Here is a 19,134-nt window from a genome sequence, read left to right as displayed (position 1 = left end):
CAGGTTAAACTTCAGGAAGATATCGAAGTACTGCAAAAGTTTCATTACATTCTGTCCAGCAAGTTTTGTGAGGTGCTGTAACAAAGCCATACAGATAAAAAATTTTCCAGAGACTGGTTTCTGGTCGTCCAACATATAAAAACATAAAGATATCACTGAAAGAGTTCTGACCAATGTACAGACAAACCTTTCTTTTATGTATAATGTAGATGGATGGTCACTTCCGCGTCTTTTAATTTGAAATCAAACCAATCCTCCGTACCGGAAGTGTCACTAGCCGCTAATTTCACTGTGCTAAGGCGGATCCCCTTCTGTATCGTCTTTGAAACTTTCTTCCGTATTACATAAAACACAGTAAGTCACCACATATCCTGTTCAGTTACTGTAAAAATGTTTAACCTCTCAGGTTTATATGTGTGTATGAATAGCGATTGTGTTTACTGTAATAATAAAACAATAGTAAGACCGTTTGTATTGCCTGAAGTTAGCCGAGTGTCCCAGCTCGCTAGCGGCTAACTGTTAGCTGGAATTGTTGATTTTAGATCCTCAGCCGGTGACTCCGTTAACTAATACATCCGACAGAAGTGAAAGAGCATGGGGGACAAGGAGCTGATGTGGGCTTTGAAGAATGGTGAACTGGACGAGGTGAAGATGTTACTGAAAAAGGTAAGAGAATGGACTGGCTGGAGAACGCCTCGAGCACAGCCGGGTGTTTTAGTTATAAACGCTTCAGGAGCGTGAATACGCCTGCGGCTGACGGGTAACTTCGCGTGCTTTACGTTTCACGTGCGTTCCGTTAAACACGAGCGTATTCGTTATCAAGCTGGAGGGGTTTAAGCGGTATGGATAGCTAGCATGCTAATAGGTGCTGGTGCAGTGACCGAGTAGCGTCGGCGTGTGGGGATGATTTATCCGGATAATTTCTGCATTAAAAAAAACTAGCTTCTATCTGTCTCTCACATCCTTTGCGGCTGCCACATTCTCTGTCGAATTAACTGGCAAGGTTTTAATATTTATTTGTTTATTTATTTATTTTGAAACGCACGAGTACGTAGCTCTCGGCCCTGCATGAGACGCTGAATGTAGATGGACAGAAGGATGGAGTGGGCGTGTGATGATGCGTCCTAAGAATCAGCCATTACTGACGGTGTGCACGCAGTCAGGCCTGCAGCACGACCACTCGAGTCGGACATCTTACCTCGCTCCAATAAACTAGCGTGACACTTCTGACGCGTTTCAGGGGAAAGTATCGAGTCGCTAAATGACGCAACAGGCTGCTTTGCCTATTCACCACATCCCCATGATCATTTGCTTATCCAAACGAGTTACATGGAGCAGGAAGAATTTCACTTAGAATGAAAGCCAATAGAGTTTTGTGAGGGTAGGAAATGAATAAGTAAGACACCCAAATTCACTTAAAAACGTGTGGTGTTAAATGAAAATAACTTGCGTCTGGGGTTGTGTGGAAGTTTATGCATGTATTTGTACAATAGTAGGGCATTGGTGGTTCAGTGGTAGGATTCTCATCTGCCATGTGGTTACCCAGTTCCCAAATCCCACTCACGGGATGCAGCGCCGGTTCCAAGCCCGAATAAAGTGGGAGGGTTGCGTCCGGAAGCGCATCCGGCGTAAAACCTGTGCCCTTGACGGGAGCATTCAGAAGACCAACAAGTGTTAGTTCTGATGCGTTGTGCTGATCGATGAGTTGCGCAGATTTGTCGAAATGTGCTACTGATCACGTTATGTGTAAAAGTACAAAAATTTGGAAATGAGAAGATCAATTTTGTGTTTTTCAGTAGTATCCGCAAAACCAGTGCATGCAATAATAGTGCAATGCAATTTTATGGTGAACCCTATCAGGTAGCATGTTTTAACATACACAGCAGACATTTCATTGCCTGTATCACTTCACTCATCTGTGCTTGCCATGTTACAGTTCAACTTTAGCATCAGTCCCACTGAAACCATTACTTCATTAGAGTTTGCGATGTCAGCACATATGTCAAACGAAGCACTTTTTATAAATACAACCTCTGGGAACCAAATTTCAACTGCAGCTCAAGAAGTGTGGCTTCTTGATCCGTTTTCGCTAGAGCAGCAAAAAAAAATAAGCATCTCAGTTACTCTATATTAATTCCCTACCCACAATATTAGTTAGACACACTCCTTACTGTAAGTACTGAAAGGCAAGGCAAGTTCTTTTGCTTTTCCCTACACTAATGACATTTGGGGTTTTTACATTAAAAAAAAAAAACAAGACAGTAGAGCAGAATTTTTAACTTTCATTTCCTAATATTTACACCTTGACTGTGATATACAGTCTTATGCAAAAGTTTGGGCACCTTCTTGATAAATAACAGATTTTGGTGAATTTTTTTTTTTTTTACTTGAAAAGATGTTAACAGTCTCTCTTTAAAATGGAAAAAAATGCACAATATTTTTAGCAAACATTGATGCATATTAGATTAAAAAATTAGAAGCACAAGTCATCAGTAAATGAGAGACCATCCGTGATGCGCGTGTGTGCAGCAACAAATGTTACATATGCTCTGACGGCAGCAGGCAGTCTCCCGATATCCCGCTTGCTAAAATAAATAACTTTCCTTAAAATGCCTAAAACTAAACGGTCGAAACTGTGGCTATATTTCACAAGAAAGGATTCCAACACCGCGAAATGCAGCAAATGTTTTACAGCAGTTGGGTGTAAAGGGGGAAACATGTCAAATCTAATAAATAGACTTACGAAATAGACTTAAAAGCAGAGAGATGCACCATGTCCGCAGGCTGTCAAACAACAGCTGGCACTATCGGTGTGGATGACCACAGCCCCAGTAGTACCAACCGTAGCAAAAAGGAGTCCGCCGATTATGATGACCGCAGCCTTTCCACAGATAGTAGTAGTAGGCTAATGTAATGTTAATAAGCAAAATGCAAGTCTTGCATTCATGCTAACAAATAGTCAAACGATTTGTAAAATATGAATGTAACATGGATTCTGTTTATAATTATGGTGTTTCAGCTAGTACTAGTAGTACTACAACAGTGACCCCATTTACCATTGCAAAGAAGGCTAATTTGACTAAGGAGAATAATAATAAAAAAAAAATGTTCAGTAAAAATGTATTCTTAAAGTCATCCACCGTCATTTTGTGGCTTTTGTAAAGTATCGGTTTAGGCACCAGTACCTTTTTAAAAGTATCGATTTGGCACAGGTATAGAAAAAACCCCAAATGATACCCAACCCTAGTGAGAAATGGTAATTAAGAGATGGCAGTTCAGGGGAACTGAGGAAGGTCAAGATGAGATCTGGAAAACCAAGAAAACTCTTGAAAAGAACTGCTTGTGTGTTGGTCAGAAAGACGAATCAAAACCCCATTTGACACCACAAGACTTTCATGGAAGAGTCAGCAGAAGAAACCCTTACCTGCGTCCCCATCATAAAATCCACGGCAGAAGTATGCAACAGAACATCTACAGAAGCCTGATGTGTTTTGGAAAGTGCTGTGAACTGATGAAGTTAAAATATAACTCTTTGGCCTCAATCAGCAAAGGCATGTTTGAAGAATAAAAGAAGCAGCATTTCATGAAAAGAACACCTTATTAGGAATATTGTACAAAATATTGCCATAGCCTTGATTAGCTATGCCACTTGAACAAATAATTTTTATCTAAAGTAAATGTGTTGACATTAGTATAACAACATTTTTAGCATAATATTGCTTAAATAATCTTAGCCAGACTTCTAGGTAATGAGTTAGTTCTGATGCTCATCTATGCTGCAGGCACCATAATGAATCATTTCATTACCGGCCCTCTCTCTGTCTGGTTACAGCAAGAAGCCATGTGGTTATACACAGACTATGCCCTCATAATAACCAATCAGATAAAGTGCAGTGGTTAAATATGTTACAACCTAGTGCTTAAGTTACAACTTTGTGGGGGGGTCAGTGATTAATCATTGGGTGAAAAAAAAAAGTGATAGTAGTTGGGGAAAATTGTGATTGGTCATGCAGGGATGATGGTGATTCAGGTTTGGTCATTTCGAGCAGTGGTGATTAGTGGTTTATTTTGGGAACCATCAGTGATTGGTCACTGTAATTAAGACAGTACTTTTCATTCTTTATACAAAGCACTACTTTACCATAAGGTTGTAGATCATTTAATGTCCCATTTTGAGTGTTTAATTTTATTTTGTTTTTTAATATTGTCATACATAATTATTATAAAAGTATGAGCTTAATTCAAGTGTTATCTACCTTTTTTTTTTAAACTGGTTATTTGTGACCAAGCCTACATATCCTGATATTTTCTTTATTTTTCCGAGCCTGTAACCGGCACATTCCTACAGTAATAGCCAGTATCCTGAACAAAATAAACACAATTTAGTGTAAAACTTTAATCAGAAGAGTGGGCTGTTAGCATGTCCTACCTCACCCCCCAAAAAAATAAACAGAAAGCCTCACCACAGGACACAAGCAAGATTGGACAAATAATTAGTCATGGCAGTTTTCTGTTTATCTGTCAGGGGCAACATGAAGCTGTGTGTGTGTTTCAAGTTTAGAGTAAGAGACCAAAATACAACCTGACCCATTCATTTATTCATTCACCAAGTTATTCATTCATCCATCAGTTTACTGGTTTCATTTTGTATAATTAATATACTACCAATTATATAGTATAAATATAATCAGTCATGCTAAATGCTACTCGTTTTATTTGGGATCTCTGCCATTTAATTTTGCAGTCCATTTGAACAATTTAGCACTCGAAAAATATGCCAGAAGAGCAGTCTCCCCACTAATGCTAGAAACGAGTAAATTTATTTATGCAAATATTTGTTTATTTTCTAGTGCACTCTTGCTTTCTGTCACAGTAAAGGATCATTTTAAGTTTGTGCATAACAAACTGTGACAAACTTGATCAAATGTATGTTTGTCTTGGAAAATTTACAAGTATATTTTAAAAATCAGTTTTCATTGTGGATCCTACCAACATTTCAGTCAAAATGGTTCTTCTGTATTCAATAGTTGTACAAGGAACATGTCAAATGCTGCACTTTACAAATAACGTTTACAGTGATGTTAAATAAGAAGTGATTAAATATGAACATCCGAATATTAGACTTCGATCTAGTCTAGACTTAGAAAGGATTGCATGCAGATAGCTTTTGAGGTACAACATCCAGTTTTTGCTATTGTCACAGTTCCCAAACGTACACCTGCCAGTGTTAAACTTAAAATAGTGAATATGTTTTGTTTTACTGTGGGTTTTTTTTTTTTTCGTTGTTTCCAACATTGTTTCTTTCCTTGTACTTCCTGTTGATGAGGGGAAATGGTCACTCTGGTCACAATGGTCTGTTTTTTGTAATGGTCGCCCATGCTTCCTTTTCATTGCATTAGCAAATGTATCATGATTGTGGGTTTTATGAGATTTATTACGATACAAAATAATATCTAAGAAGCTGTTTCTGGGTAGATCTCCGGAACGAAACTCGATTATTCATGGACTCTGGAACTAAACTGTCTGGATACTTGGTGGCCATTCATTCCATTAACGATGCAATATTGCACATTATTGTTAAAGCTATAAAATATCAAGACAGCAATGTGTTTGAGAGAAGTGTGTTTACTGTTTGAGAGAAGAATATGGACATGCAATATTTTTACAAAAAGTAATTGTAATTACCTCCACTCTTCTAGGAAGGCTCACTAGAGTTTAGAGCATGGCTGGTATGATTTGTGATAATTCACAAGAGCATTAGTGAGGACTGATAGTGGGGCGTATGCTTAAAGTGCAGTCACTGTGTTCAGTGGCCATAAGGTCAGGAGAGGAACTTGCATGGGTGTGATGGACGGGAGTTAACATATTTTTAGACACATATACATAGTGTATATGAAGAGTAGTGTTTGACCTGGTAGTTTTTAAGTGACTGATGCTGATACTTACTAAGTAGCGAGGCTGATGCTTGATATATAGGCTACACTATAATAACAAATTAAAATATCATACCGTTGCTTAACTCTTTTACATTCATTTTTTTATAATCTCTTGGATTGCTTTGTCACTGTGAAGCACATTACCATCATTCTGTCAGTTTTAAACTATTTTATTGAACCTGAACAGAAAGTATGGCTCTATACACTTTCGGATTGATTCTACTACTTCTATTAGCAGGCATATCATTGATAAACGCCAGTGATCCATTTCCATGGACTGTTGTATATCTCCATAACACATGCCTCCACAATGTGACAGATGACGTGGTCTGTACTTGAAGGGCTTTTTTTTATTATTATTATTGTTTTTTTTTTTAAGTCCTTTCTGTTCAAGTGTTATCAGTGGTTAGAACTCTTAAGGTAAACTTCTCTACCTCACTTAGAGTAGTCTGATTTTTTTTTTTTTTTTACTAGACAGTCTAGTTACATTTGTGCCTGTGTACATGTACTGAATTTATTATAGACCTCACAGTCGTGGCCAAAAGTTTTGAGAATGACACAAATATTAGTTTTCACAAAGTTTGCTGCTAAACCTGCTAAAGATCTTTGTTTCAGTTGTTTCTTTGATGTACTGAAATGAAATTACAAGCAATTCATACGTTTCAAAGGCTTTTATCGACAATTATGGCATTTATGCAGAGAGTCAGTATTTGCAGTGTTGGCCCTTATTTTTCAGGACCTCTGCAATTCGACTAGGCATGCTCTCAATTAACTTCTGGGCCAAATCCTGAACTAGTGGGTTTTTGTTTGTCCACCAGGCTGTTGAGGATTGACCACAAGTTCTCAATGGGATTAAGATCTGGGGAGTTTCCAGTCCATGGACCCAAAATTTCAACCCCTTTGATCCCCGAGCCACTTGGTTATCACTTTTGCCTTATGGCACGGTGCTCCATCGTGCTGGAAAATGCATTGTTCTTCACCAAACTGTTGTTGAATTGTTGGAAGAAGTTGCTGTTGGAGGGTGTTTTGGTACCATTCTTTACTCATGGCTGTGTTTTTGGGCAAAATTGTGAGTGAGCCCACTCCCTTGGATGAGAAGCAACCCCACACATGAATGGTCTCAGGATGCTTTACTGTTGGCATGACACAGGACTGATGGTAGTGCTCACCTTTTCTTCTCTGGCCAAGCCTTTTTCCAGATCCCCCAAACAATCAGAGGCTTAATCGGAGAATATGACTTTGCCCCAGTCCTCAGCAGTCCAGCACCATACTTTCTGAAGAAGATAAATCTGTCCCTCATGTTTTTTTTTTTTTTGGAGAGAAGTGGCTTCTTTGCTGCCCTTCTTGACACTGGGCCATCTTCCAAATGTCTTCGCCTCACTGTGCGTGCAGATGCGCTCAAACCTGCCTGCTACCATTCCTAAACAAGCTCTGCACTGGTGGCACTCTGATCTCGCATATGAATTCTCTTAAGGAGATGATCCTGGACTTCCTTGGACGTCATCAAGCCTTCTTAACAAGAATTGAACCTCTTTCCTTGAAGTTCTTGACGATCCTATAAATTGTTGATTTAGGTGCAATCTTAGTAGCCACAAAATCCTTGCCTGTGAAGCGTTTCTTTGCAGGTCACCCTGGTTAACAATGGAAGAACAATGATTTCAAGCATCACCCTCCTTTTAACATGTCAAGTCTGCCATTCTAACCCAATCAGCCTGACATAATGATCTCCAGCCTTGTGCTCGTCAACATTCTCACCTGAGTTAACAAGACGATTACTGAAATGATCTCAGCAGGTCCTTTAATGAAATGCAGTAGAAAGGTTTTTTTGGGATTAACTTAGTCCTTCTTTGCCATGAAAATTATGCAGTTCATCTGATCACTCTTCATAACATTCTGGAGTATATGCAAATTGCTATTATAAAAACTTTAGCAGCAACTTTTCCAATTTCTAATATTTATGTAATTCTCAAAACTTTTGGCCGCGACTGTACTATAGCCACAATGAGAAATGCAGAAGGTCAAATACAAAAAGTTTGAAAATGACTGGGCCAGACTATTTCTGGTGCCCATGTCAGTAGAAAAGAGCAATCAGTAAACTGGAGTTAAAAACTTTAATAGAACTGGATGATGATGATGATGGAACCATTAATGGATCACTTTGACAGAACAAGTGCAAATTTTGTACTAATGGCTGGTATGTTTAATGGTGTAGTTTTTTGAAGATTTTTCTGTTATGGTTTAGACTGTGTGATTTGTTCTAAACTTCCTGCTTATCGTGTCTTCAGGTTCTGTTTTTGCTAAATACGCAGTGTTCAAGTTCCCTTTTTTGCTCTTAGGGCCTTCGAGCTGCGTGTAACAGAGGCTGTAACTGTCCACTTTCTGTTTGTAAGTCTAATGAGAAATGACAGCAGCCAACCCACAACTGAAGATCTTCCATCAACAGCAGGTCCTGTGTCACAAGAATACACTGCAGATGTAAAACTCTGAGTGCACGGCAACACGTACACTGTTTCCCCCTTAAAGCACTTGCTGTGTATCCTCTCAACGTACACATTGTGTATTTTCTTCTTGTGAAATGTTTTGCAGATTGCTGCAGAGGAATCTTTTTCCCCACTTCTCTGTGTAGAATTTAGCCAATCTGGATATGGTCTGAGCACAACCTGCCACAGCATTTTGATTGGATTCAGGACATGGGTCACTACAGAACCATCATTTAATTCCTTTTTTTACACAGTGGCTGAAGCCAATCAGAGGTGAACTTACTCTTGTACTTTAGGTTGTTGCAATGCTGCATAACCTGAAAGCTCTTGCGCTTCACTGCACAGACTGATTGATGTCTAGACATTCTCTTTAAGGATTTTCTGGTTGGAGAAGAATTCAAAGTTCTGTCAGTAATGGAAAGTGGCTGAAGGAACACCACATCCACACACTGTCACACTTCCACCACTGTGTTTCACTGTTAACATGTTCTTATTGGTGTGTGCTAGCTATTGGCAAGTTCTAACAGGAAATGTCTTTCAAAGTTTCTGATCCCACTCAACAGTCCACAGAACATTTATTCCAAAAGGCTTGTGGGTCATCAAGGTGCTTTTTTTTGCAAATATGTAAAGCTATGTTCAACATATCACTGGTTTTTGCCTTAAAAGTCTCCTGAAATCCTGAATGTGACACCTGCATTTCATAAGTTATTTTGGCGACTTTTGTGACATCCTAGGTGTGTCTTTGACATGCTTCTGGAGTAAGTTTTATAGGCCTTAACTGGCACTTCTGGTTTACTATTGTTCCAAGTGATTTTTATTTAGCAATAATGGCTCTCACTGTGGTTTTGCAGGAGTCCCAAAGTCTTAAAAATGGCCTCAAAATCCGTTTCAGTCCAAAATATAAAAAAAAAATTTTTTTTTAGAAGTTCTTCTGAAATTTCTTTTTATTGTGCCATAGTTCACTACTTTTGGGACATTTTGGTCAACTCCACATTACTTGTATTAAATTTCCCACACAGGCCTGTCCAGATTGATTTGCCTATGTTCCCGTCTCCTGAGTTTATCCTGAGTGGTAACATCGCAGAGCTCCCAGGTAAAAGTGACGAAAGCTGTTCAGAGTTTACATTATTTTTGGAGCAGAGGTTTGTTCTGTTGCAGTAAAGTGCATTTGGAGAGCACATTCTCTGTTGTCCAGTTTTAATCATACAATTAGTCATGTCCAAAAAAGCACGTTGACAAAGTTTAGCTTTAATTTGAGTGGCATTACTTCAATGTTCCAGTGACTGAAGTCTATACCCCATCGACATCATCAGACACTGTGTGTGGGGTGTTTCTTCCCTGGTGATGCTCTGCCTGGCCTGCGCAACAGCTGTCTTCAGCTCCTGCTTGTTTTTTTAGCTGTTTTGTTTTTCAGGTTTTCCTTCAGCAAGCAAAATGCAGCTCAATTCATGTCAGCCAAAGTGATTGGCATGGCCATTGCAAAACATCACTTGATCTAAAAGGTCTTGGGTTGTTTTCAAAATAAGCTTCAAGTCATTGTCCTTCTGTAGTGGGGTCTAGTGTGTTTTGAAGCATTTGTCTGAATGCCAATAGATATTACAGTCACGTGTAAAAGTTAGTGTCTTCTCTTTTTTTCTTTTCCAATTAGTGTTTGTGTGAACACAATAAAAATAATCTAATCATAGCAGGTCTCGGTATTGGGCAAATACAACTTTTTTCACCATGCCTCATTTATAAAAAATAAAAAATAATAATTAAGATATAAAAAAAAAAAACATGCAGGCAATCCTAAGTACTGCATGTACTACTTACTGCTTTCACAAGTTTAAAGAGCTTAAGTTGCAGCCAGGTGCTGATAATATTAAGTCCTTGATTAATCGATCATAAACAGGAGTGCAGATCTCCTATAAAAGCTGAGGTTTTGGCACTTTGCTAATCTGGAGCATTTCTGCAAGTGAAAAGCAAGATAGTCGCCAATCTTCCCAGGAGTGGACGTTCTAGTACGTTCACCCCGCAGTCAAACTGTGCAGTGCTCTGAGAAATCCAGCATGTTACATTTTTAAGTCCATGACGGAACAATTAGATAAAAACTAAACAAGTACAGTCGCTTTGAGGAAGAGTATCTTTTGTCTTAAAAGAATATGGAAGCACTACTGAGGTTCTGAGCCAAACTATGTCTGAACACACCACAAGGCTTCTGGAACAATGTTCTATGGAAAGATGAGACCATATGGAGTTGCTTAGCTAGCGCAATGTTTGGTGAAACCAAACAGTGTTTGAGCAAAAACACCTCATATCTACTGTCAAGCACAGAAGTGGAGGGGTGGTGATTTGAGTTTATTTTGCAGTCACAGGACCGGTGCATTTGCAGTTATTGGGTCAACCATGAATTCCTCTGTAAACCAGATAGTATTCCACAGGCAAATGTGAAGCCATCTGTCTGGCAGCTAAGGTTTGGTGTAAATGGGTCATGCAACAGCACACTGATCCACCAGTAAATCTACATCAGAATGACTGAAAAAAAGAAGAAGAAAAAAAATAAAGGTTTTTGAATGGCCAATTGAATTGCTGTGGTGGGACCTTAAGAGACTGATGAAGTGTCATAAAGGAAATGACTTTATCATGAATTCAAGTTATTGCTGCTAGAAGTGGATCTACAAGCTATTGAATAATAAGGCTTCTTAGTATTGCTTATGTTTTGTATTTTTGCTTTATTTTTGTTGAATAAATACTGGCACTGTGGAAAAAGTTAAATGGTTATTGTCTGAGGTTGTATTTGCCTAGTACTGGTACCGGCTACAATAAGATGATTTTTATTATGTTTTTTATTTCTGTATGTTTTTACAGAAAAAAGAACATTATAAATAAAAGATGGGGTAGAAACTGTATTGCCATATTCAGCACACCTTCATCATGCTGCTTTTTTCAACAATCATATCAATAAATACTATTCTGTTGCCAGCCATACATGCCCATCGGCACGCAGTGACCATACACAGCCATTTATTAATTTATTCATTGGGTCAATTAATTGCCTGAATAAAATCTTTTTTTTTTTCAGAATTAATATTTTTAAATGTTAAATGGTCTAAAACCGACTTTTTTCTTCTTTTGAAATATATACCACAGGTTCAGCAGACAATACAAGCCAATTCCATTTTGTGCAAATAATTGCGCGTTGCGAGAGTATTTATTCATTTTTTCATCTTTTGAGTTTCTGGTTGGTTGCTCCAGTACACTGGAGCATGGAGTACAAGATTGGCAGGGCATTTAAACAGTCAACAATACAAGTTACAAAGCATTTCAATGTATATAAGTAGTTCAAATAAAACTTCAAATTCTGTAACTAATATAGCTCAACAGGACAGTAAATTTTTAATACTTTTGAATTGAAAAATCATATAGTCAAAAAATGTTAAATCAATGGTCTACTTAGGATCCACAGCTTTGTTACCATTCTCTTCTCTTGTCTTTTCTGTCCATAGACTGTTGTACCAGAATTGACCTGGTATGCTGAACTCTCTGTATTTACTCTAATAGCTTGAACGTTGATTTGGCAACACATAATGTTTTTGTTCTCTCTCCCTCCATCAGTTGTGTTTAGATTTTTTTTTGAGCCAAATGATGGTTTACCATTTAACTCTCAAAATGAAGCCCAAAGAGCTGTGATGATCTTTGGGTGTCATGTTGAGAGTTAATGGCAACAAAGTCCAAACGCAAATACCACACTTAATCAGCTTTAAACATTTTATGTCTGCTAACCTGTAATGTGCAATAATGAAGGAATTACACCCTCCTGGCCATGGAACATTGAAGCAGAAAGCAAACCTAAAGTTCTTTAATTCTTACACAGTTCTCCCAAATTGGATATAAATAACTTTAAATCAAAGCTGAAACTCTCCACTGTGAGCTTACATTTATTTGTAACTATTATTATACTGTGGTAGAGAGATTAAAAAGAAAGTTTACAATGTGTAAATGTTTATGGGCATGATTGACTGCATTTGTATACAGGTAACTAGATGTAGCTGCTTTGATGCAAAGTGAAAAAAGCTTTCACTCGTTTGTTGAGGGACAGTGTTTCTTATTCAAAGCTTTTGCCCCTTCATTACAATAATCATTACAATACCACGCCGAATCCCACAGATGCCGGTTTTGCAGTTGCAGAACTATCACTAACTTTACTGTCTGCAAGAGCTTAGTGCACAGTTTCAGATAGACCACCAACTTTCACGTCTCTGTAAGTAAAAGGCATGCCATCAGTACTTTGTTAAAGAGCAAGGCATAGTAGACTATTGTGGTATGTGCAAATAGTACATGAGTGGTTTTCCGTGTCTATGTATATATGTTCATACGTGAGTTTTTTTTTTTTGTTTTTTTTTTGAGAGAGAGAGCATCTGCAGTGGGAGAGGGGACTATTGATGTGTTCATTTCCTCCTTATTAAACAGAAGCTAGAGATGATGTACAGAAAAGATGTACAGCAGAGGAGGAAAAAGCTGAGAGAAAGAAAGAAACATACACTTATACACATACTGGCCAAAACATGGTATTGTCTCACCTAGGTGATAAAGTGAATTTTCTGGTAGGCTCTAACACCACTTTTCATAATACTTGATGCTTCTTATTTTTCTGATCCATGCTTTGCTTTTTTTTAATATGCATACATGTTTATATTTTTATCAGATTAAAAAGAAACACATTTGCAAAATACAATTCCATGCCCCTTTATGTAGTGCCCGTAACTAATTGTCATTCAGATTTCCGGCTTTTATTCCTGGAATTTTAATGGTGTCTGTGTTCATAATAATTATTGGGCAGCACTTTTAACTGAATAAACTATAGTTTTCTATGTTTTATGGTTACATAAGGTGTGTGTCAAATTTGGAGCATATAAACAAAATTACTGTTGGTAATTTGGGAAGAAAAGTCTTAATTTTGCACAGCATGAAAAATGGTCATTTTTGCGGCACACAAAATCCTCTCTCAATCAACTGAAGTTAGCAACATTTTTAGAGAAGGGAGGTTGGTCATTTCCATGTTGCGTAAACTATAGAAGTATTTTTTTTACCGCGCACATTTTCTATATTGTATATCCCAAAAAAAATAAAATCAGCACCAATACTGTGGTCTGAACGATGGTTTGTTCAGTGATGAGTGGAAGTGCATTGGTATTGAGTTCAGCAGCTGGCTCGAGCACGCACGCACCCACCTGAGTGATGGATGATGGTATGGAGCGCAGCATAATGACAGACAATGGAGGTGATGAGGTCGGCAGTATGTGTTGATCAGTTTTTGAGGTGCTGCCTTTGTGTGTTTCTCCTCTGTGAATTTCATATGAAGATCTTTAAACGGTTGAGAGAGTTTATAGATTTTTCTCTCCATGAATGTTGAAGGCATATAAGTGGAACCTTTAAAAACAGTACCCTTAACAAAGTGTGTGTGTTGCAGGATGAGGATGTGAACCGGATGCTGGAGGGCGGTAGAAGACCCCTGCACTACGCTGCGGACTGCGGCCAGGTTGATATACTGGAATTCCTGTTGTCTAAAGGAGCAGATGTGAACGTAAGCTCACACTTGGTCATTCATTTTGTTGTGTGAAATTAACTACGTAATGAGCTTTTATGCCTTAATCCCTGAGCTTATTATTTTGCTTATATTATATATTTTTCCAGGCTCCAGACAAACACGACATCACTCCATTGCTGTCTGCCACTTATGAGGGTCACATCGCCTGCGTCAAACTCTTACTAGAGAAGGTACATAGACATGGCTTCACACATTTTCTATCAGGGTATTATGAAAGGTTCTGTGATGTTCTAAGGGTCCACACGGAGCCTGCTGTTGCCACCTGGACAGTGTGTTTATAAAAGAAAGACAAGAACCTGTTCCATGTGGTTATTTTTATTAGTGGTGTGAGCGAAGCGACGCACTATTATTGTTATTGGATCATGTTATAGCTCAAACACGCACACACACAGGTCTGATTGTATTTTCCCTGGAAAATCAGTAGATAAACTGATCCACATGTGGATCAGGAATCATTATTATTGAGAGATCTGGCATCTAATGTTTTATTTTTATGTAGTTCAGAGATGTCAGTTAGTCCTCTTTAACGTTAGATGAGTGTTCTCGATCCATGTGACCTTTTGTTTGCAAAGAACACCACACTGTGGAGAGTTTTAAATGGTAATTGTGCCAACTTCTGTTTATGTGCATTCCAATTAAACAGGCTCATAAAACAATGATAATGTTTTAAGGTTCTGAAGTTATTATGAATCGGGGACCTGAAATTCTAAATTCTTTTAGGGACTCTGGGGCGGCACAGGGAGTGTATACTCCAATCTTTCCCAAAGTCAAGTATGTTTAAATAGGGTGGACACTCTATACCATGCCTGGTACAAAGCAATCACGCCATGTGTAAGGTGAAGCTGTGTGGTCTTATCGATTATGCAATTTAATTGATATTTTGTTGGTTGGGTCAGTTAATTCTATCGACGAATTCGTTTTTGAATTCAGAACCAATATGCCATTTTTAAATGACTATGGTAAAATTTTACACATTAAATGGTCTAAAATTGATCGTGTTTTGTGAGCGTCGTTTTCTAAGTTCATGGGCAGTTGGTGCAGTACTGGACTGCAATGTGATGCAGACAGTTGTCAGGAAACAATGGGTTGCTTTGTATGAGATAATATTTAAACCATCAACGACACAAGTTACACAGCATTTCAGTGCGTATTAGATAGTGTTACTATTTTTTTTATAGTTTAAGACCTGTGAGAAATATAGCCACTTGAGACAAATCAGATAGATGACAATAGTGCTATCTAAGCTAATAAAAATTGCATTGCCCCAAAACAGTAATTTATGGTCTACTTCTGGTATAAGGCATGGAGTTTAACAGGGTTCAACGTGTTAAAATGGAACATTGTGCACTGATTAACCCATTTATCATCACAGCTCCATGCATATTTGACTGATCAAAGAAACAATTTCAATTGGAGGCAATAATCAATACTGACAAACAGCACAGATCTACCAGGTTTGATTTCAACATTCTGGATTTTTTTTTTTTCATCTATGTATTTTTCCCCTCCCATGTTCCTTTAGGGTCTCCATTCAAATGTAACACTTAATCAATCATTTTTCTGACAATGCTGAAAGAACGTTATTAAAAAGGAGAGGTTTTTGGACATCCCTGAACCTTGAGCTGAATGCCTACAGCTGATAATCTCTAGCAGAGTGAATGGGTTTGTGGTAGCATTTTATTTTCTCCCTTTACATTCTGCTTTTCCTGCAGTTTTTTAATGCTGCTTTACAGAAGAGATATATTTGTGCTTCACTATTAAAAACTAAATTTATTCAATTTAATTCCCGGCAGAGACGATAGAATTTTGCTGACACTCTGATGAAAAATCTGTATAAATCATAAATCATGTATTGATAATTAAATGGGATCTAGTGGTTGTCTCAGTCAGTTTTTCTGATAAATAAACATTTCTTGTCTAATTGTCTACCATTCATCAATTCAGCCGGAGATGTTATATGGTTCATTTATCATGTAAACTTGGACTACAGGAGCACTCGCATAGCGCATATTTATTGTTAATACGCAGAGTGGGCATTAGGTATTTAAATGTATTTTCGTGAAGATTATAAGAACCCATGTCTGTTCTTCCCCCTACGTGTAATTATAATAAAGCAATAACTTGCACTCAATCTTATTAATATGCATTTAATATCCATTTCATTAGAAATCGTCTTTCTTTAATTTAATGCCAGGCAATCCAGTAGAGATGACACTGTAGTCTTTTGTAAATATTATTTTGTAATACCATACACCTTACCCCAATTCTAACACACATGCTCAATAATCATTTTATTAGGCATATTTACGTACCCTTAATTATCCAGTCAGCCGGTCACTTGAGGAAAATGCCCATGATTTGAGTGTATTTTGGCGATTTTTATTATTATTTTAACAAGCAATCCTTTTAACTGTACTATATAACTTTTGATAGCAAATGTGCTATAAAGATGGTTAAGAATCTCTGCAGATTTTTTTCGCCTACAGCAAGACAGGATAGATGAGTAAAATGTGAGACACTAGGAGTGCTCTTAGACCGTGCAGAGCGTGTCTTATTCCGTCGGTAAATTGTCGTCATTGTCTCTGTCTGTCTAGTGGTATCTCTCCCTTTTATTCTCTTTATCCAGCTGTTTGGTCTTGTGCCACAGCTTCTTCAGCTTTTATAGGTTCTCCATGAAGCATCCCCACAGAAGCAAAAGGCTGTTACATTTGCTTATCCCTTCTTGTGCTTCCTGCAGTCCTGTCTCTTTCTCCGTGTTCATCTCATTTAGTTGCTTCTGTACAAGGCTTGTACTGTATAGATTTTTATTTTGTCTTGCCTGGAACTTGCCTGCAACACTTTTTCAGGCGTGTTTAAAAACACAATATAATCCTTTAACAAGTCATTTTTGGCCTGGCATTATCTCCATTAAGCTGCTGTTTTTGACCATTTCTTTTCAAATGTAAAATTTCTGCAGTATTCCTAATAAATGTAGCAAGCTGACACTGAATTGCATAATCTAGTTGTCAATAAGTCTGGTAAGTTTCATATCTTGTCAACGATCTTGAGGCTTATATCTTAATTGATTATCTTGATTAGTTTATGTATTTCATGCTAGCTTACAGTAACGTTGCATTGCTGAGCTCCTACTCTACAAGTGCTTCAGGATGTGCTGGTCTAGTAATGTAATATAATGGAAGTCTGTGCATCACTGTGTTAATATTGTGCAAATATGATCAGATATATGGAGTATAAATAATACTACAAAAACAAAGGCGTGTATGATGATCATGCTCATTTGTTTTGGTAACTTCCTCAGTACCAGGCTGATTTTTAAAATGTTTACAATACATTATTTGAGTATGGTATATGAGAAAGTCTGTGTCTGTGTCTGTGTGTGTGTGTGTGTGTAGGGCGCCAACAAGGAGAGAAAAGGACCAGACGGGCTGAGCGCATACGAGGCAGCCGACAGTGAGGCCATTAAAGAGCTGCTGAAGTGAGGCTCGGCTAAAAGCCCTGCAGCTCTGAGGTGCAAACAGACACCTGGCTGCCACCAGACAGATCACACACTCTTACACACGTTTTCGTCTCTGCCCGGTGGCTGCCTTGTCGTCTGCTGGGTTTTTTTTGTTTTCCACATGTTTTTCCTTAATTATTTTTTTTTTAAACATTATTTTGGGGGAGCAGGTGTATGATTACTCTGCTAGCATATTTGAATTAGTGGACCTCTCGATCAGTCACTCCATCCACCCGGACCAGCAGCTGTGAGGAAGCTGTTTATCATATCCACCCCTGTGTATCACTAAACGCACACTTAGAGCGCTTATTTACTGAACAAAGCTTTCAAATCTCGCAAACGATCCCCAGCCAAAGATTCAGTAAAGAAGAATAATGTAAATGTGTTTTGTACTGTAAGACTGATAGACCCTTTTTTTAAATTTAGAAAATTTAAAATTTCATGTCTAGTCCCTAGACAAGTAAGTCATCGGGGTGGTGTATGGCACTATTGGAGTGGCAAATAAATGATTACCCCTTTCCTAATGGGAAAAAAAAACATCACAACCTCTTTCCTGTAAAAAATATTACATTCCCATAGAGCAGTCTTCAGCAGCTCTTATAACAATAACTTTATTAAGAATTAATAATGACAAAGAAGGTAATGAAACCGTGTCATGACAGCCTGCACTTTTCCTTTCATCTGCTCAGTTACGTGCGTACTATTGAAATAATGGTTAATAAAAATAATATAAAGGCTTCAAGTTTCCTGCAGAGAGAGAGAAAGAGACAAGCAGCACTCCTGTCACTGATAACGATGGACTCGTCTGCTTACCCGACTGCATGCTAATGCCTCTGCTCTTACATTTTGGGAGGAGAGGGGGAAAAAAAACTGTGCTTTTCTCTTGCTTGCTCGCTTCCTGGATTCATTTTTTGTTTAGTTTTTTCCTTTGAAGTTGCAAATTCAACCATGAAACAAAACAAAACAGTAGTTCAGAGCTTTCTATCTGGCTTCATTGTGAGAAAGGTTGTTGAAAAAAATAAAAAGGTTAATTTGAACACTTAGCTTTTTTCGTCTATTTATTACTATATACAGGGATTTTCAAACAGTTTGATCCTAAATGGACATTATTTCCTACTTTGCTACTAACTTTGCTAAAATATTCATTTTAACATTGTATTATATCATTTACATAAATATGTGACTTAAAATAAGTAAACTGTATTCTTTGCACTGACTTCCCAGACTTTTAAAAAGGGTTGTGCTAGAGCAAATTAATCCACACCAGGGAATTGTGCTCCAACCAGACCAGAGGAGTCTGGTTTATGCATGATTTATAAGCTTGTGTTTATATGCAGTAGCAGAACTAACCTCAGTGATGTTATTTACACACTCGTATATCTTTGAATGCTCTAAAATATTCTGACTGGTCAATCTTTTGCACATCAAATCCCGAATTTTTCTGTCCATCAGATTTCCAAGTGAACTGTGGGCGACCTTTAAAGAGATTAAACTTTCTCTCTTAAAACTTAGCATCGTCATCAAATTCAAACTCTGACTTTACACTTAAGGCTGTTTATTTATTAAAACATCCCACAAAGCTAGTTTTGAGAACTGACCTATTAGTAGACATTAGAGAATTATAAAATTCAAACA

The 19,134-nt window shown here is 37.8% G+C and overlaps 1 protein-coding gene across 1 annotated transcript; it reads left to right on the top strand.

Moving 5' to 3' along the window:
* Positions 1-218: 218 nt before the first annotated feature.
* Positions 219-18,536, top strand: mtpn (myotrophin). The gene is made up of 5 exons (XM_053490201.1): positions 219-354; positions 543-666; positions 13,866-13,979; positions 14,090-14,173; positions 17,396-18,536. Exons 2-5 carry the CDS (start codon positions 595-597, stop codon positions 17,480-17,482), a joined length of 357 nt encoding a protein of 118 aa, XP_053346176.1. The 5' UTR covers positions 219-354; positions 543-594; the 3' UTR covers positions 17,483-18,536.
* Positions 18,537-19,134: the final 598 nt, after the last annotated feature.

This window comes from Clarias gariepinus, chromosome 2, assembly GCF_024256425.1.
Source record: "Clarias gariepinus isolate MV-2021 ecotype Netherlands chromosome 2, CGAR_prim_01v2, whole genome shotgun sequence".
In the NCBI taxonomy this organism is placed as follows: domain Eukaryota; kingdom Metazoa; phylum Chordata; class Actinopteri; order Siluriformes; family Clariidae; genus Clarias; species Clarias gariepinus.
This window is presented reverse-complemented; position numbering and strand designations above follow the sequence as displayed.

What these genes read in the sequence shown, in the direction of transcription:
- mtpn (XM_053490201.1), top strand. Translation starts at nt 595, where the DNA reads ATGGGGGACAAGGAGCTGATGTGGGCTTTGAAGAATGGTGAACTGGAC. An exon ending in CTAAAGGAGCAGATGTGAAC is followed by an intron (nt 13,980 to 14,089) that starts GTAAGCTCACAC and finishes ATATTTTTCCAG; the next exon opens with GCTCCAGACAAACACGACAT. An exon ending in TCAAACTCTTACTAGAGAAG is followed by an intron (nt 14,174 to 17,395) that starts GTACATAGACAT and finishes GTGTGTGTGTAG; the next exon opens with GGCGCCAACAAGGAGAGAAA.